The 26,599-nt window shown below is 41.9% G+C and overlaps 1 protein-coding gene across 3 annotated transcripts; it reads left to right on the forward strand.

The window, feature by feature from the left end:
* On the forward strand, positions 1-25,617 carry Gpr173 (G protein-coupled receptor 173). Of its 3 annotated transcripts, XR_003835715.2 has the most exons (3): positions 1-952; positions 1,524-1,613; positions 1,765-2,770. XR_003835715.2 is itself a non-coding variant. In XM_021152627.3 (2 exons), exon 2 carries the CDS (start codon positions 21,771-21,773, stop codon positions 22,890-22,892), a length of 1,122 nt encoding a protein of 373 aa, XP_021008286.1. In that variant the 5' UTR covers positions 1-952; positions 21,538-21,770; the 3' UTR covers positions 22,893-25,617. The 3 variants fall into 3 exon arrangements, 1 of the variants encoding a protein (XP_021008286.1); XR_015047130.1 differs by lacking the exon at positions 1,524-1,613; XM_021152627.3 differs by lacking the exons at positions 1,524-1,613; positions 1,765-2,770 and adding an exon at positions 21,538-25,617.
* Positions 25,618-26,599: the final 982 nt, after the last annotated feature.

Here is a 26,599-nt window from a genome sequence, read left to right on the forward strand (position 1 = left end):
GGGGAGGACCAACAGGCTACACAGGGTCTAGCTAAGGGGCCAGGACTCCTCACTGAGACCCTATCCAAGCTAGGTGTTTCCCGCATCACGGAATCTGGATTTGTGTGAAGCGGGGTGATTCCCGGGCCAGGAATTCCTTCCAGCGGGTCCACTGTACCTTCGTCTCGCTTCAGGACCCCCCTTGGATGCTCTGAGCCACCCTTCTCAACCCGGATCTAAAACCTGGGACACGGCTATCAGGCCAGCCTCTCTCTCCCTCCACCCCTCCCCCTCTTTCTGGCGTCCATCCCCTCCCCAACACCACCTCTGCTACTGCCTCTGGCTGTGGACCTGCACCTCTTCTCCATCCTCGCCAGGCCCGGAGAGTGGGGTTAGCCTGGATGAGAGTGTGCCCCTAACCTGGGGCCCTCCCAGGCCATGGCTCCTGTGTTCCCAGGGAGGAGTCCAGGACCCTGAGCATCTGCTAGAAGCTTGGCAGAGGCCCCGCTGGGACCGTGTCTTCTGAGGACAAAAGGCTGCGGCCAGCAGGCAGACTGGGTGGGGGGTGGGGGGGAACCGGTAGCTAGGCAGGCAGAACAGTAGCGGAGCCAACGCTGGCCCCCTCCCAGACCGGCGGTGGCATGAAGATGGGGGTGGGAGTGTGTAGTGGGAGAAGCACCTACCAGGACCCCCATCTGCCCGCTACTTGGGCACCCCAAAGCTGTGTGCTGCCCACCTGGTGTTCCCCAACATCTCCAGCTCTACCAATTGCACCCCTCTGGCACCTGCTTCCCTTGCTGCCAGTGATTTAGATCAACCAGGCTGTATCCACGGCAACAGAAGCAGGAGTGTCACTGGCTGCCAGATCAGTGAGGGTCCCACAATGTGGCCTGGGCTGTGGTTTATCCTGGATGAGACAGAGTGAGTCTCCTTCCTGAATTCCAAGACAGTCCTGCTAAGAGAACGAACCCAGGTAAGTAGTCAGCATTCTTCCATGAAGAAGCTAGGGGAGGAGGGGGGCTGGGACTTCTCTTCTGTCTCTCCATATATTTCAGTCTCTATCACTGTCATGCTTCCTGTCTCTCTGCTTCATCACTGAGTATGACAACACTCAAACCCCAAGACTGCTTATCTTTCCCCATCTTCTTTAATCCTGAATGTCCCATAAGAAAGGGAACCACCACCTGTTTCTCCACCCCCAACCCCTTACAGGGTCTGCTTCTATCATTATAGTCACGTTTAGACACAAGACCATTCCTTGTGTGCTAGCTGTGGAAGGGGTACCTGGGAGCTCATTGAGCCTTGTTCTCACAATGCCTGCAGCTTCCTTTTCTCCTTCTCTGGGTTCCTTAGGTTGTTTGCAGAATTGTGATCTCTGTGTGTGTGTGTGTGTGTGTGTGTGTGTGTGTCTGTGTCTGTGTCTGTGTGTCTGTGTGTCTGTAAGAGAGACAGAGAACCTGTGCGCCAAGCAGGTGGGTAGATATGACAAGGAGGCTGCTCCTAGTGCAGACCACCCCTCATTCCTTCCTTTATTCTCTTCCCAGTCTCTACCTACAGGTAACATACTTTTGCTCACTCACTCTGGAAGATGTGTCCCAGCTAGTGGGAGGAAGCTGCTATAGGAATAGAGGAAGGTAAGGTGGGGGTAGGGAGCACATTCAGGCCCTGGGCTCTGAGAGCGCTTGAACCAATCCCCATGACAATATACAGGGGACAGGAATAACATAGTGGTCCCCACACTGTGGGCCCTGGCTTCTATCACATGGCTCTCTGTTTCTGTTTCAGATACCCATATTGTGTTTGGGACCTCCAGATCTATGACACAGTAGCCAAAGGTCCCTGTATCTGGAGGTGCAGGAAAACCTGGTATATGGAGAACATGGATTCTACTAGGGACACGGCTCCTAACTACTAGTTCGCAACTTTAGTGAAGGCATGTCACTTGTTGAACCTTGATTTTTCCCATTTGTCAAAGAGACTGGTAACCCTTTCTTCATGGATGTGTGCAGGGATTAAATAAATTGATGCATGCAAACAATTATATGTGTTTATAGGATGGTGCTGAGCAGTGTCAGGGTCAATATTATTGCTGATTGTTCATGATTAGTATTGCTACAGATCAGGAAAAGGATTAGTACCTTTTCTCTAGGGTCTTAGCAGAGATCTAGGGAAGCCAGCAGATGGGAAGGTGGAAGGTGGCAAGTAGAGGGAAGCAGAACAGCTTTATGCTATTACTTCTAATTTGTAAAGAATGATAGATAGTTGGGGGCAGTCATCCCTACCCTACTTGGGGTTCTTTCCATGCACTTACCCTTATTTGTGTATACACACACACACATACACACACACACACACACACCAGACTGAGAACCAGCAGAAGCCTGGCTTGCAGCCTGCAGAATTCCTGGCCCTGGTATGTGTCCCTCTGTTGAGGGGAAATTAGCAAGAGTTTGGCTTATGGTCAGTGGTTGGCAGGGACTGGAGACAAGGCTGAAGCTTTTGAGATTATAGGGCTTTGAGTGAGCTGGGGTGTGGTCCATGCAGTAGCCAGACCTGTAGCAGAGTTTGCCCATCTAGACCCTGGGTTGAGGAGAATAGGGTTTCCTAACTGGTTTCTAGGTATGGAGATGTGGTAGAATCCCAAGGGGTTGGGAATCAGCAGAGGAGCCAAAAGAGAGGAGAGATTGAAAATAGATTTCCTCTGAGGGACAGGGAGGGCCTGGGACCTTTAGACATGAGTACACTTTCCTAAAGAAGCATTTGAAGTGGAAAGGAGAGGAACTAGCCTGTTGCCCAGAGGCATCTTGACCTGTAACTCAGCGTGTGTGTGTGTGTGTGTGTGTGTGTGTGTGTGTGTGTGTGTGTGTGTGTGTGTGATATATAAATGACTGCATTTGTAGTCTGTGTATACATGTCTCATCACTGCACTGTATGTGTATATCATCATATACACTGTAGGTGTATATGAGTTTATGTGTGTGTGAACAGGTTATATGATAGCATATGGGATTATATGAGTGTCTGAATAGGTTTGTGTCTGTACTAGAGGGCATGGTTTTGCATGCCTGTCTGGGTGAACAAATGGTCATGTTTGATTCTGACCCAAGTATTGGCGTGTTTCTCTGAGCCTGTATTAGGCCTAGTGTGTGTGTGTGTGTGTGTGTGTGTGTGTGTGTGTTACACATCCAATTAAATGAATGCCTAGTTGGATCTGATTGTGTATATTCCTGTTTTTCCACGTGTGCCTTTCAGTATGTGTCCATCCAAATGATTTGTGTATCAAAATAGATATATGTGTCCATGCATATAAGAAAGTGTGTGTGTGTGAACATGCTACATATGTTGTAGGTGTGTCTCTCATATATTTGTGTGAGCAGGCCTATGTGTAAAAGTCTGTATAGATTCCTCAGCATTTTTCATTATGTCTATGCCTGCATATGCATGCTTGAATGTCCACTGTCTCTAAACAAGCCTATGTGTTCATATCTATTTAAAGAAATGTAAGTATAAATAGACACACTGGAATAAGAACTGGAATAAGAGAAGAGTATATGAATGAAAAATATTTTATGTGTGCACAGACTGTGGTGTTTACAGCAGTGTGTATTATATTGGTCACAAGGCTGTGTGCATAGGTGAATGGGTACATTTTTATGATGTCTAGTTTGGTGTAAGTGCATTATCTGATTATCGTATGCATGAGTGTTGCAGGATACTTGGGTGCATGTGTCTCAGTATGTGTTTTATTTGAATTTTTAGTGTGACTGTGTGTTTGAATATGTCTTGAGTGACTGTGCACATATATGCTAGTATTTGTTAATACCTGACTGTGCATATATTCAAGTGAACATATCTATACATAGGCACGTGTTGTCAAACACAGTTAAGGGTATATTTTTGAATAAGCTTGTGTGTATGCCCGTCTGAATACACAAATGTGTGAAGTACCAGTTTGCACAGTTTTTATTTGCATTTGTATGTTTGTATTTATCTTTGTTTGGTCTAAAGCATATATTATAGAATGATGTATATAAATCTATGTGCATGCTACTCTTAGTTCACAAGTACATTTGTGTGTGTGTGTGTGTATTTATTTAGGATGTCTTTGCATGTATGTATGTGATAAGTGGATCAAATTTTCCTATACAGATCAACAAGTGTGCGTGCAAGAATACATGAGTGTACTTCTATATGTGCATGTGTTGAAATATGCCCTTATGTTCTATTCCAATGTACATATAAATTACTTTTCTTTCATTTATGTGGCTTCTCAGAATGGGTGTGTGGACATAACCGTGTATATATAATTGACTGTGATAGTGTGCTTTGTGAATATCTGTGTTTCCATATTTAATTGTATTCCCATAAGAATGAATTAATGTATATACAATTCTATAAGCATGTGAATATGCTATGTGTTTATATGACCAGTTGTGTATATAAGTCTATATGTTAGAATATCTGCATATTTATACTTCATCTCATTTACAAACATATGCATATCTGGGTATGAATATGTGTGAGCACACCTATACAGATATGTATGTGTGTATGTGTGTGTGTGTGTGTGTGTGTGTGTGTGTGCATATACTTCTGTGGTTATGTTTGAGGGTATATGTGTACACATTTGGGAGTTCCCTCTTTTGTACCCATGTTTCTTTATCATCTCTTTAGATATGATACATATATTTTTACATATCTCTGTAGATATGTAAAAATACTTTTACATACCTGTGTCCCCACTTGTGTTTGTGAGTGAAGAAATGCATGTCATTTATGAGTATATCATGTGAATATAGCCTGTTTTAAAGAGTAAATGGATATAGTTGTGACTAAGTCCAATGAAAATGTGCCTGTGTGTGGATAAATAAAAGTATTTGTGCATCTGCCTGTCTGATATGAGATTTTGCCTTGGTCTTGTGCAGACTGACCTCTACACAAACTTCTTACTCACATACACCCAGCTTTCATCTTGTCCACACCATATGCATGCACCCACACTCTACACTGTAGTCTCAGCATGCTCACCAATGACCACTGGGGGCCGTGATAAAACTTTGACACAAAAATCTTCCTCCCTTTCTCACCACTGGCAAAGGCACAGGGCAGGAGGGCATCATAATAGTGCCTAGGGTTAGTAAGAGCTTTGGTTGGAGTGTGTGTGTGTGTGTGTCTGTGTGTGTCTGTGTGTGTGTGTGTGTGTGTGTGTGTGTGTGTGTGTAAAAGAGAGAGACAAAGTGACGGACAATATGAGAAAGTAGGAATGTACATCTGGACATTTCACAGATAGCACCCAAATTATACCATCAAGCAGAAATGTAGATGTTAATAAATATGTATAAGTGAAAGTATATCTTAGAAAAGTAGTAGGTATGGGCAGGGCATGAATATGTGTGTATATGTAAGAGACTATATGTATTTCTTGGTAGTGTGTGCATGTGAGATCATTGTGTATTTTAGGGAGGGAAGGATTCTTTTAAACACAAAGATACACACACGCATCCCACCCAAATATTTTCAACTGTCACACAAACAATCTGTGTATGCCTCTACACAAACCTACTACCCAAACACACCCATGCTTTCTTCTCCTCCACACCATATGGATAAACCCAACCCACGCTCTGCACAGTACTTCCCACACAAATGCTCCTTAAACACATTCTTCATACCCACCATCCAGCTTACATCAGAAGACTTGGTGAGCATGAGAGCATGTGTATTGAGATTATTACATGTTTATGAGATGTGGATGTATCCTGATGGTATATGAGAGAAAGTGTATGGGTACATTCGGGCTGTGTGTGAGACCATGTGTGGGCGCATTTGAATTAGAATGGATTTGAATGTAGGTGTGTTTGAATAGTAAGCAGGTCAAAGCATGGATATACTTAGGTGGCAGAGTGTGTGTGTGTGTGTGTGTGTGTGTGTGTGTGTGTGTGGTGTGAGATAGAATGAGAGAGAGAGACAGAGATAGAGACAGACAGAGAAAAGACAAAGAAACAAACAGAAAGTATTAATGCACATAGTTGTCTGAATCAGGTTAGAATCTAGGTGATACGTGAATGTATGTGTCTCTGAGTGCATGTATTTGGCTTTGGAAACCGTGACTATATCTAGGTGGTGTGTCTTAGTGCAGTGCTTTTAGAGGGTACATGTATCACTTTGGGTGTGTTTTGATAGTGTACATTTGAAAGAGATCATAGGTACATCTAAGACAGGTATGAGTGCTCCAAGTTGGGGTGAGAATAAGTTTAAGTGTATATGAAAACTATATGTAAGAGTGTGGGCATGCCGAGTTGGAGATTGTATAAGTGTGACTTTAATTGGATAGAATGACTGTAAGTGTAAGCATATTTGATGTGCATACATATGGGAATGGATTATGTAAATGGGATGTGTATGAACGTGTGGGTGTATTGGTGTTGGGTATATGTGTGAAAGTGGATGTATCTGTGTGGTGCGTGTGAAGAGAATGAATGTGTATATATCTGGGTTTGGGGCTTGTGAAAATGTGGGTATATCTAACTAGGATATGTGCAGTTATCTGGATGGATAGGGAAGAGAGAATCTAAGTGGTGTGTGTGAGGAAAAAAATGTATGTTTGTGTGAGATGACTGAATCTACCATGTATGCATGTATATCTGGATAGTGTGGTTCTATGTATTTCAGCTGGGAAGATATCTAACATGGATTTATGTAGCTATTTTATAGGTGCTGTATCTAGATGTTTTGTGCATTCAATAGTGTGGTCATTTATGAGTAAAGTTTGTGATTATGACCACATATGTATATATTTTCTTGGGAATATATATCTCTGCTAAAATGTCTGTAATGTGAACTTCTCCAAACTTGGTATGAGTAACCTTTTGTACCTAAGTGCATTAGTAAATGGGAACTGGCTTGTGTATGCACATGCTAGGAAATATATATATATGTATATATACATACATATATATAATTTCTCAATGTGAATTTAGAATTTATTTTTGAGGTGAATATATTTCTAAATGTGAATAAATTGAGTCTGCAAGTCCTCTAGAGACAGTCTTTGGGTTTACTGTTTATTAGCTGTGTGGTTTGGGTAAATCACATAACCTCAACAAAGCCCCAGTCTCTTGTCTGTAAAATGGAGGAAATAAAACTATCGATCCTGCAACGTTAGAATAAAATGAGTTAATACACTAAGAGTCCTTGGAACAGTGCCTAGCACATAATAAGCCCTCTCATGAGGAATTACTTATTACAGGTAACAACAGTATATTACCTGTTTTTATCATCTGTGTATACCTGTTACAATTATCCCTGTCCTAAAAGCTAACAGTGTGCATTTATCTATGCCTGCAAAGGCATAGATGTGTATGTCCAAGAAAAATGAGCTTAGCCTCTTTTAATATACATGAAAATTGGTTAATAGTTATAAATATCTCATTGTTCATATAGAAACACAAATGTGTGAGAAAGAATGTGTTCAAGGGTAAATGGAAGGACATTGAGCCTTTTGTGTATATTTGCTAATATACAATTCTCTAGGTATATGAGTACACACACCCATATGTGTGATAATGTAGCATCTGTGAGAATGCGGGTATATACATATGTGAACAAGATTCTGTATACACACATGCCAGTGTATTTTTATTTGACTCTCTAACTAGGTTTACAATTGTCAGTATCTACATGTGTGCATGTGGGTCTCTGTTCTGCCTGTAAATTTAAGAAGGCTGATGTTCCTTTATATATGATGAATGCAGTGGAAACATTTGCATGGTGTGGGTTTGTCTCTAATACATGTGGGCATGTATTAGAATGTATGCATCTGTGTTGTTCAATGAGGGTGGAATGTGTGAATCAATGTGTGTGCATCTGAAGATTTGTGTTTATATGTTTCTAAGCCTCAGTGGTTATGTGGGTTTGGGATGTGTGAGTCTGGATTGTTTCATCTGCTTGATTGCCTCTCTGTGCAGCTGTGAGTCTGAGTAAAATGCCTGCAAGTATGCTGATGCTATGTGTAAATGACTGGGTACCAGGGCAGATTTGTGAGAGTGGCTTTTTATAGAATAGTAGGTTTGGAGCCAGTGAGATGGCTCAGTGGGCAAAGTTGCCTGCCATTAAGGCAGACAACCTGAGTTCAATAACTGGGACCCACATAATAGAAAAGGAACTCCGAAAGTTATTCTTTGACTTCTGCATGTGTACATGGAGTATATAAGAACACACATAAATATTCTTTAAGATAGAAATTAAACGTAGTGGCTCCAGTGTTTTAGTGTAAGAGCCAATGTGAAGCAGAGAAGGTCTGGATCTGTAGGGCATGAGCAAGATTTTGGAACTTTGTAGACCAGGCTGGCCTCGAACTCAGAAATCCACCTGCCTCTGACTCCTATGTGCTGGGATTAAAGGCGTGCGCCATCACCGCCCGACTAAATGTCAATTCTTATGCCTGCACAAGCAGAAGTGTGTCTAAATGTGTAAGTCACGCAGTTAGACTCGTGTGTATGTACATTTTCAAGTGCCCTCTGAATGGTAAGTGTGTCTCTGCCTATGCCTATGTTATGTCTGTATGTTGTATATCCTTGAGTGATTTGCTATTGAATGGATACCAAATTGCATTCACATTTTCTTTGTGTAGAAGAGAGAGAGAGAGAGAGAGAGAGAGAGAGAGAGAGAGAGAGAGAGAGAGCTAATTGCATTTATCAGCTGGTTTAAATCTGAATATGAGTGCAGATTTGAATGTCCATGTGCCCATATACATACATTTGTGTGTGTGTGTGTGTGTGTGTGTATTGTGTGTGTGTGTGTTAGTGTTTACATGCAATATAACTAGATGTGAGTGTTTTATGGCATTTACACAACTCAACATCCAGAGAAAGTAAAATCTATATGGCACACTAGAGTAAACTAAAGACTATTTAGAGGTACAGGAGTTTAATAAAAAGAAATTCCCAACATTTTCTCCATATTATACATTTATAAGGAAAAACTGCAAAGTTTTAGACGATTTATTAAGTACTGAATTTGTTTACAGCTTTCAAATAAAGTCTTTTTGCAGATTATTTCATGATAAACTAGATTGCTCCTCTCAATGCATAACATCTTCCTTCCTTCCTTCCCTCCCTCCCTCCCTTCTTTCCTTCCCTCCCTCCCTCCCTTCCTTTCTCTCTTTTTATGAAACAGGGTCTTGCTGGCCTAGAGCTCACTGTGTTACCCAGGCTGGCTTCAAACTTGCTATGCTGCTTTCCTAGCAGGACGTGGTGAGGTACACCTTTAATCCCAGTGCTTTTGAGGCAGAGGCATGTGGATCTCTGTATTTGAGCTCTGCCTGGTCTACATAGTAAGTTCCAGTATAGCCAGAGTAAAAAAAAAAAAAAAAAAGCAAACAAAACTAAATAAAAACTTGCTTGCCTCTTCCCCGCAAATGTGTTTACAGGCACGCCTAGGTCAGAGTATTTTTTTTTTTTTTTGAGACAGGTCAGGTCTCACTATTTAGTCTTGGCCAACCTGGAGCTAGCTATGTACACCAGGCTGGCCTCAAAATCATAGAGCTCCACCTGCCTCACCCTCCTGAGTGCTGGGATTAAGACATAATGGGAATCCATAGCGGTCATCAGTGACCACATTTTGTGAGCCTTTGGTCATGACTACCATGGCTTCTTATAGTATCATTGCCCCCCCCCCTTTTTTCTCATTTTTACCTGGATTCAGTAAATCAATTTGGTAATTGTATTTCTTGGTGAAAACTACAAACAACAGCAACAAAATAGGATCAAGTAATAGTGTATAGTTTTGGCACATATAAACTTCTACATGGCCTGCTGCTTAATCTTGAAAGCCATGTATAAGGTAACCAAGGAGGTGGCTCAGACACATTTTGCCCTAATTTCCTTCATAATTCACTTGAATGTACAAAACACAGCTATATGATTCTGCTGGTCAGCAAAGCCTATTTCAAAAAAAAAAGAAAGAAAGAAAGAAAGTTAGAAAGAAAGAAAGAAAGAAAGAAAGAAAGAAAGAAAGAAAGAAAGAAAGAAAGAAAGAAAGAAAGAAAGAAGAGAGGGAGGGAGGGAGGGAGGGAGGGAGGGAGGGAAGGAAGGAAGGAAGGAAGGAAGGAAGGAAGGAAGGAAGGAAGGAAGGAAGGAAGGAAGGAAGGAAGGAAAGAAGGAAAGAAGGAAAGAAGGAAGGAAGGAAGGCTTGCCATCCAAGCATGAAGACCCAAAATCAAATACTCAGAACCTTCTTGAAGCCAAATGCAGCAGTGTGCATATCTAATCGTGTACCCACACGAGATGGGAAGTGTGACACAGGAGAACTCCACAGAAGTTTTGGGGCCAGCTAGCATGGCATAGACAATAACAAACAATAAAGATCCTGTCTCGAAGTGGAAAGCAAGAACTGACACTCTAACCTCCACACATGTCTATCCCAACACACACCATACACACACACACACACACACACACACACACACACATAAAATTCTTGTAGTAAATGGTCATGAATTTTGAATCTAACAGATAATTATCATTTGAAGTATCTCAAAATTATGATGAAACATTTCTTCTAAGTAGACTTGACTCTATACATAGTCTATCATTCATATTGCAACACCAAGTAGACATCACTCCAGAGCCATACTTAACCTCCATTTTCCTAACTTGGAGTTTTACTTTGAATGTATAAGCCATGTCAGTGCTGCCTGCTTTGATTTTTGAGTGCCTGGAAATGCAGGGCTGGGCGTGTACCTTAGCTGGCATGGTGCTCACCTAGCCTGCATGAAATCCTGAGTTCAGTCTCCAGCAGCCCATAAGCCAGGTGTAGAAATACATACCTAAAACCCCAGCACTGGGGAAGTGAAGACAGGTGGTTCAGGTGGTCAAGGCTATCCTCATTTACATAGTGTTCAAGAATGAGCTAGGCTATATAACATTCTGAAGCCAGTTGAGTATCAGATCTGCAAAAGAAACACACACAAAGAAGTAATTGAAGCCAGGCGTGGTGGCACACGCCTTTAATCCTAGCACCTGGGAGGCAGAGGCAGGGGAATTTCTGAGTTCAAGACCAGCCTGGTCTACAGAGTGAGTTCCAGGACAGCCAAGGCTATACAGAGAAACCCTGTCTCGAAAAAACAAAAACAAAAAAAACAAAAAAAAAAGAAGAAGTAATTGAATGTTTTAGTTTATAATACTTTTAAAAATTAACATTTTTTTTATTTGGCAGGGGCAGGGGTGGTTCACACATGCCACTAAGCACATGTGGAAGTCACAGGACAACTATGTGGGTCCCAGGAATCAAAGTCAGGTCTTCAGGCTTGATAGGAAGTGCCTTTACCTTCCGAACCATCTTACCACCACTTATGATATGTTTTTTTTATAAAATTCCTACACACCTAGATTTAAAACACAAAAACATATGGATTTCAATGCTTCACACAAAACTAAAAGATACATGGAAACAGTTTTGCACTTAGTTAAATTCATCATTTAGTTAGTTTGTCATGTATTGTAGATATTAGACTTACAAAGTTTTGCAGGTGACTCTGGTATTACCAAAACCAGCTTGACATCACAACACTAGCATCCAGTCAAGTCTACATATGGAACTCCAGGCCAGTCAAAGCTACATAATGGGACCCTGTCTCTAAGCAAAACAAAAACCAGTAGCATCAATCCATAGACCTATGCAATTTCCATATTTCAAAATGTGTGAATAAATTTGCATATATTAGTCTTAGTTTATTTTTTTACTAATTGCATTTCTCTTCTAGGTCTCTGATTAGTGCTGTAAAACTAAGCATATATGGACAATATCCATAAATCAGTATATAGTGAACTCCTTTTGGTTCAACAGTTTTTTAAGCTAGTGCCACCTCTGACCTGTACCAGTGTGTCTCCTAATAGTAATTAAAACTGTCCCTTTGCCTATTCTCTTTACCTCATCCATCCCAAATACATTGTGGACAATTTCCCTGCAGAATGCTAGCAGGTAAAATTTCACTTAGCTTTTCTTATTAAGTTTGCAACCCTGTCACTAACTGACTGAGCTCTGTATGAGAATAGTCTAATCATCATAAAATACTTTGGTTCCTTAATTTATATTTCCAAGTGCTTTAAAATATTTACTTTAGATGTATTTATTTTATGTGTTTTGGAGTGTGTGTGTGTGTGTGTGTGTTATGTGCATAACTGGTGCACACAAGGGTAGTAGAGTGTCAGATCTCTCAGAATTGGAGTTACAGATGGTTGTGAACCATAATGTAGGAAAGCTGAACCCAGGTTCTTCTCAAGAGCAACAAGTGTTCATAATCTCTGTGTCACCTTTCCAGCCGCGTGCTTTCTTTTTTTAAGTTCAGAGTCCACTTAGTGCTACCAGAATGAGCCATCTCTCCAGCCTCAAGTGCTTTTTTAAAAATCTGAACCTTAGATGGTGTGGTGGCACATTCCTATAATCCCAGTAGTCAGAAAGCTGAGGCAGGAGGATTATTAGGAGTTTATCGTCACCTGGGGTTATATAGTGAATATGGTGATTATGAGGTCATCTGTGGCTACCTAGACCTTGTTTTTAAAAAAAAAAAAATCCAAATGAACTGTGAATCAATCAATCTCTCTCTCTCTCTCTCTCTCTCTCCTTCCCCTCCCCCTTCCCCCTTCCCCCTTCCTCCTTTCCTCTTTTCCTATCTCCCTCAACAACTCCCCCAGGCCTCATACATGGTAAGCCAGCACTCTACCTACCATTAAGCTGCATGCCCAGTCCTTATATCCTGTTATTGAAGGGTACAACAAATCTTTGTGGCTTCTGAAACTGAATTTTCATTGCTTTTTTTTTTTTTTTTGAAACACTGAGACAAAATCATAAAATCTTAGACTGACCTTTGATGAATCAGTTCAATTAAAACTATTATCTTAGTTTGTTTTCTATTGCTGTGATAAGTACCATGACCAAAAACAACTTGGGGAGGATAGGGTTTGTTTCTGCTGACAGCTTACACTACATCATGAAGGGAAATGAGTAAGAACTCAAGGCAAGAACCTGCAGGCAGAAACTGAAGCAGAACCACCAAGTAACAGTGCTTACTGGCTTGTTCCTCAGTCAGCTTTCTTATACAGCCTAGAACCAGTAGCCCAGGGAAAGCACCACCCACATCACCCGTTAATCAAGAAAATGTTCCCCACAGACTTGCCTACAGGCCAATCTATGGAGGCATTTTTGCAGTTGAGGTTTCTTCTTCCCAAATGACCCTAGCTGTGTCAAGTTAACAAAAAACTAACCAACACAGCTATTGTATGGCCTCATTAATTTATCAACAAATATTTTTACCTAAAACTACAAGATCATAAATGTGAAATACCACCAAGAATCATATTTGGCTAATTTTTAAATAGTGAATGCCAATAGTGAATAAATCAATACATAGACTGAGAAATAATAAAAATATATTATCATGTTCACAGAGGAAGCCTCTTTTAAAAACAGATAGTGAAATGTTTATGTGTTGAACTAGTATAATAATTATGGTTTACAAAACTGAGGGCCAAGAGAAGTGGGTAGGGCTATGGACAGAAGAAGACTAGCCTCTGGGTTTATAATTGGTATATCTGCATATTGAGTTCACCAAAGTTCATCATGGTGCTCCATCTTGCATTTTTATGTTTGAAATGATAACTATGATAAAGAGTACTTTTTATATTAACAAAATGGATTATAGGAAATTAACAAAATGATTATATTCCCTTTAGGAATACCAAATACAATACATAATCTGAAATCTGAAATGCTCCACAATCTGAATTTTTAATGCAAATACGATGCTATAAGTGGGAAGTTTCCCACCCAATAGCTAGTGACAGGTCACAGACAAAATTTAGACACACTAAAATATTGCACAAAATCACCATTATGCTGTGTGTAAGAACACAAAGGAACTTTATGTTTGGATTTAGGTCTAATCCCCAAGATGATGCACTGTATCTACACAAATATTCCAGAATCTGAAAAAGCCCAGCATCTAATGCACTTCTACTCCTGAGCATTTTGGATAAGAGATAAGCAAACTCTAATCCATAACAATAATCATGCAACACTCCTCCCCCGCCCTCCTCTTCCCTTTCCTCCCCCTATGAGCATATGCATGTTACACAAATGCAGTACCACTGAGTCACACCCCCGTGACCAAATTTTCTATTTTTGTAGGTGAGAAAAAGTAAGAACAAGAATAAAATTTTAAAAATAAAACAAAAAAAGCAAGCTAACATACACATAGATACAGGCCAAACCAAAAAACTCACTTGTGATAAATAAGTTGAAGGTAATAATCAAGCTGTCTGGGATATTTTAGTAAGAACCTATTGAAAAGCAATGTACTTCTTGCCACAGTCTCTTGTACCTGTCCTTACTCAAACTTCCCAGTGTGCATGTACCCTACCAGCCAAGTAGCTCTCTATTCATATTTCCACATATACCAGCAGAGGTTAGCTGATTTCTGCACATGAGCAGATTTCTATTATACGTGTTGTTGGAGATATATACATATAATGTGTTTAAGAGAAAGTTAATATGTTTGCACACATTTGTCCATAGGCAAGTATCTATTTATAGTCCAGTGTGTGCACATACAAGTGAATTTTTGTCTGATTGCAAGTGCTTTGTTTGAGAGAGACTGGGAGCCTCTCTATTCTTTTGTGGTATATTAGAGCTATTACACGTCCATTTATCAGTGAGAGTTTATATATTAGAGAGGTTCATTTCTGTGCCAGGATGTACATATCTGTATTGTTGAGTGTGCCTAATCTATGTGAGGGGAAGTAAGTTGATTTCTTGTGGTAAAGGATACTCATATATGTGAGCAATTTTTTACCTGCAAATATATCTGTAGGTATCTCAGGGATTCTGTATATACATACCTAGGAATCATGTTTCAAGTGTTTGTGAATCTGACAGTATGGGTGATATTTAACATGAATGGTAGTTTTGTAACAGAGTTTGTATATGTGATGATGCAGATGTGCTGATGTGAGATTTTTGCCTATGTGGGAGTATTTAAGCAATCAGATATATCAGCTCAGTGGGTATATAAGAGTCTATAGGTAAAATAATGGTTTGTTTTGTGTTTGAGTGTGTGTGTGTGTGTGTGTGTGTGTGTGTGTGTGTGTGGTGTATTAGAACTCTAAGGGAAGGCAGGGTTATGAGCCATTACATATGTGTATGTGAGACAGTGTGTCAGTGTCTCTACACTGATGACCAATTCTCGGCCCTCACTTAATGTGCCTTTTATGTAACAAACTTGTTACATAAAATTTGTCCTTTACTATCTGGAAATGGAGTTTGTAGATTTCTGCACCTGTCATTTCAAAAGGAGTCCATACTATACCTACATAATATACATATTGTATTAACTATAATACAAATAAGAAATGATTTATAATAATTTTATTTAGATGTATAAGTGTTTGGATGTGGTACTCCTCAGGAGATTCAAGAAAATAATTGGATACTTATAATAAGTAAATGTAGTTTAGAAGAAAAATCAGGCTCAATGTACAGGAAAATGATAAGCAGAGGCTTCATATTGAGATTTTACAAACAAATGAACTTCACTGAAAAGCAAAATACAGTATCCTCTTGATTCATAGGACAGCCACATACTGGATAATTCCTAGTATGCTAAAACTAGATGAAGAAAAATCTCATTAAAAAAGATTCTAGGCTCGGCTAATTAATTATAAGCTCAAAATCCTATGACTTGCAGGTCATATGTTAGTAATGTCAGAAGACCCCACATATCACTAAGTGATGAACTAACTCTCTCTCTGTCTCTCTCTCTCTGTCTGTCTCTCTGTCTGTCTCTCTGTCTGTCTCTGTCTCTGTCTCTGTCTCTGTCTCTGTCTCTCTCTCTCTCTCTCTCTCTCTCTCTCTCTCTCTCTCTCTCTTTCCCTCCCTCCCTTCCTCCCCTTAAATATTAGGTCATCTTGCACTGTTAACATGAGGCAACTTTCACCCCCACCCCACCCCGCCCCCTACACACACAATTCCTGTAGATTTCTAAAATGTCCTCTAGGGGGCAGTAATGCCTTTGTAAAGGACAAAAGCCCTGATACCAAGGCAGATACAACTACCTCATCTGTGCCTGCTCACCTCTGGTGCAATGTGTGTGTGCATGTGCTCACGTCTCAAGCAGTGTGCATGTGTGTGTATGCATGCACATATATACTATACTTGCTGTCCGTGAGACTGTATTTGAGAAAGCCTGTGAGTGTGTAGGTCTGTGCACAAAGGTGTGTAGACACAGGCAGGTATGTTCTGTGCACATACATTTATCCTTTGCCTCAACTGAGCCTCAGCTACAGCTGCCAGACTCATCAATACAACCTCTTCAAGCTTCCCAAGCAATAACAAGGGCTTCGCTTGCTGTATTGGGTTTTGTTGTTGTTGTTACTGTTATTTTTGTGTTTTTTGTTTTGTTTTGTTTTGGCTTTGAGGGAGGTTGGTTTTAACTTTTTGTTTGTTTTGTTTTTTTGAGTTCTCGTGTAACCCTGGCTGTCCTGGAACTCACTCTGTAGACCAGGCTGGCCTCAAACTCAGAAGTTCACCTGCCTCTGCCTCCCAAGTACTGGGATTAAAGGCGTGCGCCACCACACCCGGCAACTGGTTTAACTTTAATGTTTGTTTTCGCTGAGACCCTCAGCTACAAATTATTTACCTTTCAGTCTAGTATATCTTCCTCTCTACATGTTGGTGTGCTTTGTCTCTGTGTACGTGTTGCTCACTGCCTCCCATCTCTACCTGGTCTTCTACATCAGGGTTCCTTAAATTTTTTTCTACTTATGATCCCTTTCATCTAAGAAATTTTGTATGCCACTCCAGGTGTATAGTTATATAAAATAAGTATACAAATCAAACATTTACTATTAACAAGTTTATTTGAAACATTCTCAGGCATGCATATAATTTTACTATTCATTAAAGGCAAAAGTAAATTTGCATGCTGAGATGGATGTGCTTTTTTACATAGATAGGTAAATCTTTTCTGAATATTTGGTACTGTCACATATAAGACATCTTCAATGTTTTTAAGAGTTGACTGGTGCCGGGCGTGGTGGCGCATACCTTTAATCCCAGCACTTGGGAGGCAGAGGCAGGCGGATTTCTGAATTCGAGGCCAGCCTGGTCTACAGAGTGAGTTCCAGGACAGCCAGGGCTACACAGAGAAACCCTGTCTCGAAAAACCAAAAAAAAAAAAAAAAAAGAAAGAAAAGAGTTGATTGGTATTTTGATTTTATAACCGTCAATGCTGAGAACCTCACTTCACTTAGACACAGAGTACAAAACGGCAGAAGTATGGTTAGGGACATTTCAAAATTTGCTGGAAATTCTGTCCTACTTCCAAGCCAAAATTCATCTAATGATTTTTTTATGACAATCAAACAACAACTCAAATGGCTATTTATTTATTTATTTATTTATTTATTTATTTATTTATTTATTTTATTGGCAGGTGTTTGAGACAGGGTCTCTCTTTGTAAGCTCTGGCTGCCCTGGAACTTTTTTTTTTTTTTTTAAGATTTATTTATTATATGTAAGTACACTGTAGCTGTCTTCAGACACTCCAGAAGAGGGCGCCAGATCTCGTTACGGATGGTTGTGAGCCACCATGTGGTTGGTGGGATTTGAACTCTGGACCTTCGGAAGAGCAGTCGGGTGCTCTAACCCACTGAGCCATCTCACCAGCCCGCCCTGGAACTTTCTACGTAGACTAGGCTGCCCTCGAATTCACAGAGATCCATCTGAAATGGCATTTTTTAAATAGAATATTCTAATACAATACAATGTAATGGCATACTATTTTGATACTTACAGGACAATAGGAAAGTATTAAAGGTTTTAATTTTCTGCACTTCAGCCATTATGTTTTATAAAAGAAAAACTATTGTATGTACAACAAAAACACTGCAATTCATAGCATATAGTAGTGTCAAGTCTTCACTGAGGCATCTCGGGTACCATTTGTTATCATTGGGTTGTATAGTGGCATGTACAGTGCAAAGTATGCGTGTTGTATGCTCAGAACCATGGCTTCAGTAACATTGCATCTATAAAGCAGCATGAGCAACTGCTGTCAGAAATGTATGGGACTCATCACACTTTTGATTCTGGATTAAATTTTGGTCATTACATATCCAGAAATTTTATAAAATTTCTTGAAACCTCCATATTCAGTGATGCAACCCCATAGGTTAGTAACACATTCAGTTTCAAACCATGCTTTAAGGAACTGTGTTCTAGATGGTTGGTTGGTTGGTTGGTTGGTTGGTTGGTTGGTTGGTTGGTTGGTTTTTCCTGTGGTTTTCCTTCTCCACCCTTTCTGTCTCCTCTCTTGCTCATTCACTGTTGCTCTGTTATCTATGTCTCTTTTAAGTCACTCTCCCTTCCCTCTCTTTCTCCATTTATGTCTCTTCCCCTGTCCTTTTTCTATCTTTTCTGTCTTTCCTTCTCCTATGTCACCATCTGCCTGTCACACAAATGTCTCTCTTTGTCACTCCCTGTGTATCTGACTACTGCTTACAATCAATCTATCTCTATGCCTAATCTTTGCCCCTCCCCTCCCCTTATGGCTAAGGCATAGTGTGTCTGTATGTGTCTGTGTGTGTCTGTGTCTGTGTGTCTGCGTGTCTGTGTCTGTGCACACACACACAGACACACACACACACATTGCCTTTAATTATTCATAGTGGAGGGCTGTCTGTAGTCCTGGAAGAGGTGGGAGACATCAGGTCTTAAGAGACTGAAAGAGACCTATCTTTATTTCTCTCCAACTTCTGCCCTAACACCTTCTTTTTTAAGTAGGCCATTGGCTATGAGATTAATTGATACTGTCAAAAAAAATCCTGCTTTTAGGTGACAGGCCAGATTGTATTGAGCTACAAACAATGCAAAGGGGACAACTTTACTAGGAGGGAGTTGGCAAGAAGACATCTACTTCAAGACCCATCTCCCTAGCCTGTCCCCCAGTTCATATCCAGCCCTAACAGTAATCCCAAGACTCCAGTTCCATGTGGGCTGGCCTAGTTCCCTTTCATCTGAGAAATGCTGTCACCTTGTCATGTCCCCACATTGCCTGCCTGCACACAACAGGCACTTTCGTACTCCTAAAACTGTTCTTTCAGCAAATCCAGGGTGAATACTTTCATGGAGCCCTCTACACTCAGCGTTCAGTCTAGTTCTTTAGCCAATTAGCTTGGCATCTTTTCAGCAGGAACCTACTTTGTGCATGTTACTGACCTTTTAGAGGGGAGGGTACCTACCTACCCTGCCCTTGTGGAGATTCTGTTCTAATGGGATGAGGCAAGTAACAATCTAAATTTGAAGAGTATATGATATAATAAGAAGATAGAGATGATGGTGAGAAAGGAAAGGGGCATGGAGATACTATGACCTCTTACCTGGATTACTAATGAAGCCTCACTAATCTCCCTACATCTACCTTTATGGAACATGCCCAGTTTTCCCAGCAACAAGTAGAATCTTATTCAACCCTGAACCAGAATCACATCTTAATCTTTGTTCAAAAGCCTCCCAAGTAATTCTGAATCAAAGTCCTCACTATGGCCTCTATGCTACATCCTTGCCAACTCTCTGACTTACATCACCACCTAACACTTGCCCCTTGCTCGCCCCTTGCTCAATATTTCACCCACTATGGCTTCCTTGCTCCTTCCCAGTGTGCCATGAATAGCCCCATCACAGAGCCTTTGTTCTGACTGTCTACCTGAAGTTCTAGTCTCCCAAACAGCCACAGGACTTACATCCTCATCAGTTTGCTTAGATGATGACTCCTTTGTGAAGCCTTCCCTATCTGCCTCATCAACAACTTCAGTACCTTCCTCACCTCTAGCACTTTAAATCATCTTCCCCTATTTATAATTATATTTTACAATATTGTCATCGGCTAATATACCAACTCCACCTGTCTCTTCTTGTTACCTAAAATGTCAATTATACAAGAGTAGGGAATCCTTTTGGTTGTTGTTGTTGTTGTGTTGGCTTTTGGTTGGTTCGTTTTTTGTTTTTGGTTTGTTTTGGTTTTGGTTTTCAAGACAGGGTTCTCTGTGTAGCCCTGGATGTCCTGGAACTCCATCTGTAACCCAGGCTGGCTTCAAACTCAGGGATCCACCTGCCTCTGCCTCTGCCTCTGCCCTCTGCCCTCTGCCCTCTGCCTCTGCCTCTGCCTCTGCCCTCTGCCCTCTGCCCTCTGCCCTCTGCCTCTGCCTCTGAAGTGCTAGAATAGGAATCTTTTATCTGTCTGATTCACAACTGTATCCCCAGAGCATAAAAGAGTGTGTGTCCTAACGTAAAGAAATATTTTTTCAATGGACCAACACAAGTATACCTATATTTTTATATTCATACATAATCCTAAATTAACATAAAATAATGCCAGAGGCTGCATCATAATCCACAGTCCTACAACATTTGGTCTTCTATGACTTCACTTCTCTGAAATATACCATTTAACAAGATTAGTCTTCTCACAGAACATGCTACACACATTCCTGACCGTGAATAAGATCTGCTAGGCATGGTGGCATAGAGCTGTAATCCTCGCACATGGGAGTCTGAGGTAGAATGATCCCAATTCAAGGCTTGCCAAGGCTGAGAAAAATGTTCATAGCCAACCTGGTCTACTTCCCAAAATCCTATTGCAAAATTAAGAGGGTATTTTTTAAGATTTATTTACTATTATACTTAAGTACACTGTCGCTGACTTCAGTCGTATCAGAAGAAGGTGTCAGATCTCATTACCGGTGGTTGTGAGCCGCCATGTGGTTGCTGGGATTTGAACTCAGAACCTTTGGAGGAGCAGTCAGTGCTCTTACCCACTGAGCCATCTCACCCGCCCAAAATTAAGAGTTTTAAAAGTAAATTTTTAAAGAAGGTTTAGGGATGTAGCTCATTGGATGGGGTAGGCTATTGCCTACCAGGCCTGAGACACTAAATTCAATCCCCAGTACAGAAAAGAAAAAAGAGAAAAGAAAAGAAAAGAAAAGAAAAGAAAAGAAAAGAAAAGAAAAGAAAAGAAAAGAAAAGAAGTAAGCGAGGGAGAGAGGAAATAGGAGAGAAAGACAGAAAGACATCTAATGAGTGGCTGCCAATAGTTTAATAAAACAAAACATGAAATACAATAGAAATGCATGAGTATATTACAATTTGGACAAGTAGTGTGTAAAACTTTTAGTTGAGCTCTGTGTTTGTATGTGTATATGACACACATACGTAATTGTACTGAATTATGGGTAGCAATAAAAAGTGCTTGAATACAACCTTAGGGCTTGTAAAAGGGAATAAGAGTTGTATCAACATCTACAACCCTACAGACCCACGAGTGGAGGAAGAAAGGAATCTGAGGACATTGGGAGACATAAAGCACTTTTACCCAGCAAGGAGGGGAGGGGCAGGAGTAGCTGGGGAGTCGATGGGAAGGGCTCATAGACACACTAACCTGCCTTCTCTGTTTCTTCCTCATCTGTTTCTCCCTCCCCTCATCCTGATCCATCCCTTCCACTTCAGTGTTGTTTTCTATCCATTTGTATCCTTGTTTCCATTTTTCAATCTCATTTACCACTCTGTCTCTGCATTTTTCTGTTTCCCACGCTCATCTCTCTGTCCCTCTGTCTGTATCTCCCTCCATTGTTCCCATTTGCAGGTGTAGCTCAGCAAGAAAACTGATGGAGTCCACCAGGGCCCATCAAATACTGAACTGGCCGATTCCCTAGGGTTGGGGGTAGCCTTTGCCCCTCAGTATGGCCAACACCACCGGAGAGCCCGAAGAGGTGAGCGGCGCACTGTCTCTGCCATCAGCATCGGCTTATGTGAAGCTGGTGCTGCTGGGACTGATCATGTGTGTAAGCCTGGCAGGCAATGCCATCTTGTCCCTGCTGGTGCTCAAGGAGCGTGCCCTGCACAAGGCTCCTTACTACTTTCTGCTGGACCTGTGCCTAGCCGATGGCATACGCTCTGCCATCTGCTTCCCCTTTGTACTGGCTTCTGTGCGCCATGGCTCCTCATGGACCTTCAGTGCACTCAGCTGTAAGATTGTGGCCTTTATGGCTGTGCTCTTTTGCTTCCATGCGGCCTTCATGCTGTTCTGCATCAGCGTCACCCGCTACATGGCCATCGCCCACCACCGCTTCTATGCCAAGCGCATGACACTCTGGACATGCGCAGCTGTCATCTGCATGGCCTGGACCTTGTCTGTGGCCATGGCTTTCCCACCTGTCTTTGATGTGGGCACCTACAAGTTTATCCGAGAGGAGGACCAGTGCATCTTTGAGCATCGCTACTTCAAAGCAAATGACACACTGGGCTTTATGCTTATGTTGGCTGTGCTCATGGCAGCCACACATGCTGTCTATGGCAAGCTGCTACTCTTCGAGTATCGTCACCGCAAGATGAAGCCAGTGCAGATGGTGCCAGCCATCAGCCAAAACTGGACATTCCATGGCCCTGGGGCTACCGGCCAGGCTGCTGCCAACTGGATCGCTGGTTTTGGCCGTGGGCCCATGCCACCAACTCTGCTGGGTATCCGGCAGAATGGGCATGCAGCTAGCCGGCGGCTACTGGGCATGGACGAGGTCAAGGGTGAAAAGCAGCTGGGCCGAATGTTCTACGCGATTACACTGCTCTTCCTTCTCCTCTGGTCACCATACATTGTGGCCTGCTACTGGCGAGTGTTTGTGAAAGCCTGCGCTGTGCCCCACCGCTACTTGGCCACTGCTGTTTGGATGAGCTTCGCCCAGGCTGCCGTCAACCCAATCGTCTGCTTCCTGCTTAACAAGGACCTCAAGAAGTGCCTGAGGACTCATGCCCCTTGCTGGGGCACAGGAGGTGCCCCAGCTCCCAGAGAACCCTATTGTGTCATGTGAAGCAAGCCCGTAGGTGATAGGCAGGGGGAAAGTCAGAATCACCATACTGGGGCCAGCAGCAGGGGAAGGGTGGGACCCATACAGAAGCCTTCTTTTTCAAGCTTCAATCCAGGCTCTCAAACCATCCATAACCGAGGCAATTTGTCAACACCTCCCTAGGGTTGGAAACGGGGTGAGGAACTGGAAAAGAGGCATTTCTAGTTTTGTGGGGATTGTCCCGCAGCCTCCTCCACTTCAAATCTCCTTTTCCCATGCCCTCCCTGCCTTCCCTTCCCTCTCCCCTCTCCTATCTTTCTAAAGTAATGATTCAGTAAATGAAAACAAACTGAAAATGCAGGGTTTTTAATAATAACAGCTGAGGAAATAGGCTCTCTTGCTTAAATGTCCCCCCTTTTGACATTGTCAAGAAATGGGAAATTTCTCCTGTAAAATAGATTCCCAGAGATTGTATCGTCCCCTGGGCTCCCATTCACCCTCCCCTTCCAAATCCTTTAGCAAGACTTGGATGTTTAGGAAATATTGGCTTAAGTCTTCAGACAAGAGGGACCAAATGGGGTGCTATATTCCTTGGGAGCAAGGATGTTTAAATTGCTATGTTGTGTGCAATGTTGTTTTTGGCTAACCTTGGTCCAAAGCCCAATCTCCAATCCCTCCCTACCATGTCCAGACTTCACAGGTGTTTCTTGAGGCTGTTTGAGAAGCCAAGAGCATACAAAGAAGAGCCTCCATGATGTGCCCAGGCTAGATGAAGAGCAGAATGGGGGATGGGCTCCTCAACCAGAATATACCAAACTTAGCTACGTTCACTCAAGCTTCCTCCAGGAATATATAACTAACTTTTCCTCCTAGGAATATATATCCACTTTAGTCCCCACTAGGGATGATGTGGGTATATGCTGACAGGGAAAGTCACCCATGGGGAAATAGTTAAACTCTCCAGAGTACCAAGAGTCCAGACCATGGGGTCAGAGCTAAATTCAACCCCACAATTATCCCTTGGGTTCACAATACTCCCCCCTAAAATAAAATTCTTTGGAGACCTTGATAATCAATAGTTATACAAACTTCAAGGCACTGTGGAATTGAGTCCATTTCTGCTTGACCTCTTTTTGTCCCTTCCTAGCCTTCACAGTCCTTGAGCTCCTCCTTGGTTGGGCCCCAAACATCCTTCCCAGAAGTTTTTTCTCCATCCACTCTTACTTATGCTCAAAGTGGAGCAGACTGCACCCAAATTTCAAAGGTGGAAGGTCCCAAGCCTCTTTTCCATGGACACAAACCACTTTGGGCTTACTTCAAGGCCAGTTCTACAGACTGGTGAGCCAAGTTGGAACTCTTCGCCTAAGTCTGGGGCAGTGATCTCTCCATCTCCTTTCCTTCCTTATAAACTCCTGTCCTAAACTCCACCTCTACCCCAAGATAGGCCCTGAACTGAGGAAGTCTTGACCCAAAAGCAATGAAGGGGGCACTCTAGGCAGAAGAGATATTGATGACCCTGGTTGTGGAGTGGCCCTGGAAAAGCAAGCCAGAGGAGCTGAGAGGCTGGGAATGTGTGTTTGGGGTGGGGCTATTCTCTCAGTGATGATGATAGAAATGCCTTTCTGAGGGCTGGGGTGCAAAGACCAAGGTGGGAGGGCAAATAGGGTAAACTCAGGAGGGTTTTCCTCCGTTTCCTTTTTCTAACTGCCTGGATTCATCATTGGATTTTGTAAATGGAAAAAGTGAAATGAACAATGTTATATTGGATGTTCTCTCTCTCTCTCTCTCTCTCTCTCTCTCTCTCTCTCTCTCTCTGTGTGTGTGTGTGTGTGTGTGTGTGTGTGTGTGTGTGTGTGTGTCTCCTATCTGTGTATGATCACATGAGGAGGTATGATTGAATGAGATAGTGTGTGTCTGTGTGACTTTGTGTGGGTAAGAACCTCTGAGGAAAACTTGCCTGGTACACATATGTGAGCAAATACATATATGTGAAGAAATAGAGTATGCACACACACATACACACAATGGAGAGGAGACAAAACTTAGTATGTGCCTGCAGCAGGAAATAGAGTGCTTAGGAGATGGAACCTGAAATTTTTCATGAAGTTGTCTTCCTTTGGCCCAGCTTCTGAGCACCAGGTAAGGAGAGAATACTTTAGAACCCCATCTCTTCCCAATGTCTGGAGATTCAATCCTCACCCCAAATTTCACACAAGTTATTTCTGATATTAGACCACCATGGAAATAGGAACTGGGAATGGGGGAGGGATCAAACATGAAGACAATGGGGTTAAGAAATGGTCCCCTGCAATGTAATGGCTTTTAGAGGAACTGCTCAGCCTAAACTGCAAGTCCTTCTTAAGGTTCCACTGTATACAGCTGGGACTTGGTTTAGCTTTGACTAAATTCAGAAGGAAAGATAACATAAAGAAAAAGCCCAAGTCTGGGGATCTACCCAGCTGGCCTACTCCCTAAGCACTCAATTAATTTACTATTTATTTACTTATTTCTTCAGGTGCACAGAATTGAGCTGACCCTATTACTCAGTTCTTGGCACATTATATCATTGGTCCATGCAAGGTCCTTTTATTATTTTGCTTTGTCCCCTTCATCACCCATCCCTGATCCCATCCTTCCCAACCCCACATAGGCACCACTCTTCAGAACTTAATGTGTGTCCTTCCAAACCACCGTTCATGTGTTTATTTACTTATGTGTATCTGTGGAAAATATATGGTATTGATGTGTTTTAATTTACATAAACAGTATTGTACTATAAATCTTGTTCTGTTTCTTTTTTTCACTTAACATTCTGTTTTTGCAAAATCCAGCCATGTTGCTATACATAGATCAAATTTATTCTAGTAGTCCATCTAAAACACATATCACATCTTATCCATTTTCCTGTTGATGGATTCTGAGGTTCCTTCCTCTGCTACCACAGCAAGGCTGCAATGGGCAATTATCTCCTCTCCTTAGGAATGTCTAATGTAGAAGAAACAAGCTCAGAGAGGGGCAGTGATTTGGCTAAAGTCACAGTGGAAGTCACCTGCTATGTGGATTCTAGAACCTGAGCCAAAACTCCACCATCATGCCTCATCAAAGACCAGCCATTTCTGATCACAAACAAAATAAAATATAATATTAGGGTACAATTAATAGCCGCATTCATTTAGGAAAAGCTGGGGGTAGAAATAATGTGTAGACAAAGAGAATTTTAAAGTTCTAGAAAAATCTAGCACATTAGTTGAATCACTTTTTTTTTTTTAATGACGCAGAGGAAGTTACTCTTTGCATCTGTGGAGCCATTTTGCAGAGATAGAAAAAGCCATGTCAAAACCTGACCACCAAAGCAAAAAGACCTCAGATATTTAAATTACTAGCAGTTCAAAGCAGCCTGCGACTGAGGGGCTACAGCGCTCACCCCACAGGCATAAACTGGTGGGGGAAGGGACAGATTTTAAAAGTGCGTAGTTGTTGGGGGAGTGGGGCGGGGAGAATGATAGCGAGGCTCTCTGATTTCATTTGAGCACATCTCGTTCCCTGGTGCTTGCGCACTCCCAGCCACCCTCCCCGGGCCTAGTCTTGTGGTCTTCAGAATCACTGGTACTTTTCCCATTGGCCAAAACATTGCAAGACTGAGGGTGAGGGGGTTCCTACCCTAGCTTTCCTCACAGCCAATCGCCCCGCAGTTTTCCTCTCATCACGGAGGGGCAGTCAGCCTGATGATT

The sequence above is a fragment of the Mus caroli genome, unplaced genomic scaffold, assembly GCF_978045245.1.
Source record: "Mus caroli unplaced genomic scaffold, Mus_caroli_1 scaffold_5, whole genome shotgun sequence".
Classification (NCBI taxonomy): Eukaryota; Metazoa; Chordata; class Mammalia; order Rodentia; family Muridae; genus Mus; species Mus caroli.

Excerpts from the sequence above, each read along its gene's own strand:
- Gpr173 (XM_021152627.3), top strand. The coding sequence starts at position 21,771 with ATGGCCAACACCACCGGAGAGCCCGAAGAGGTGAGCGGCGCACTGTCT.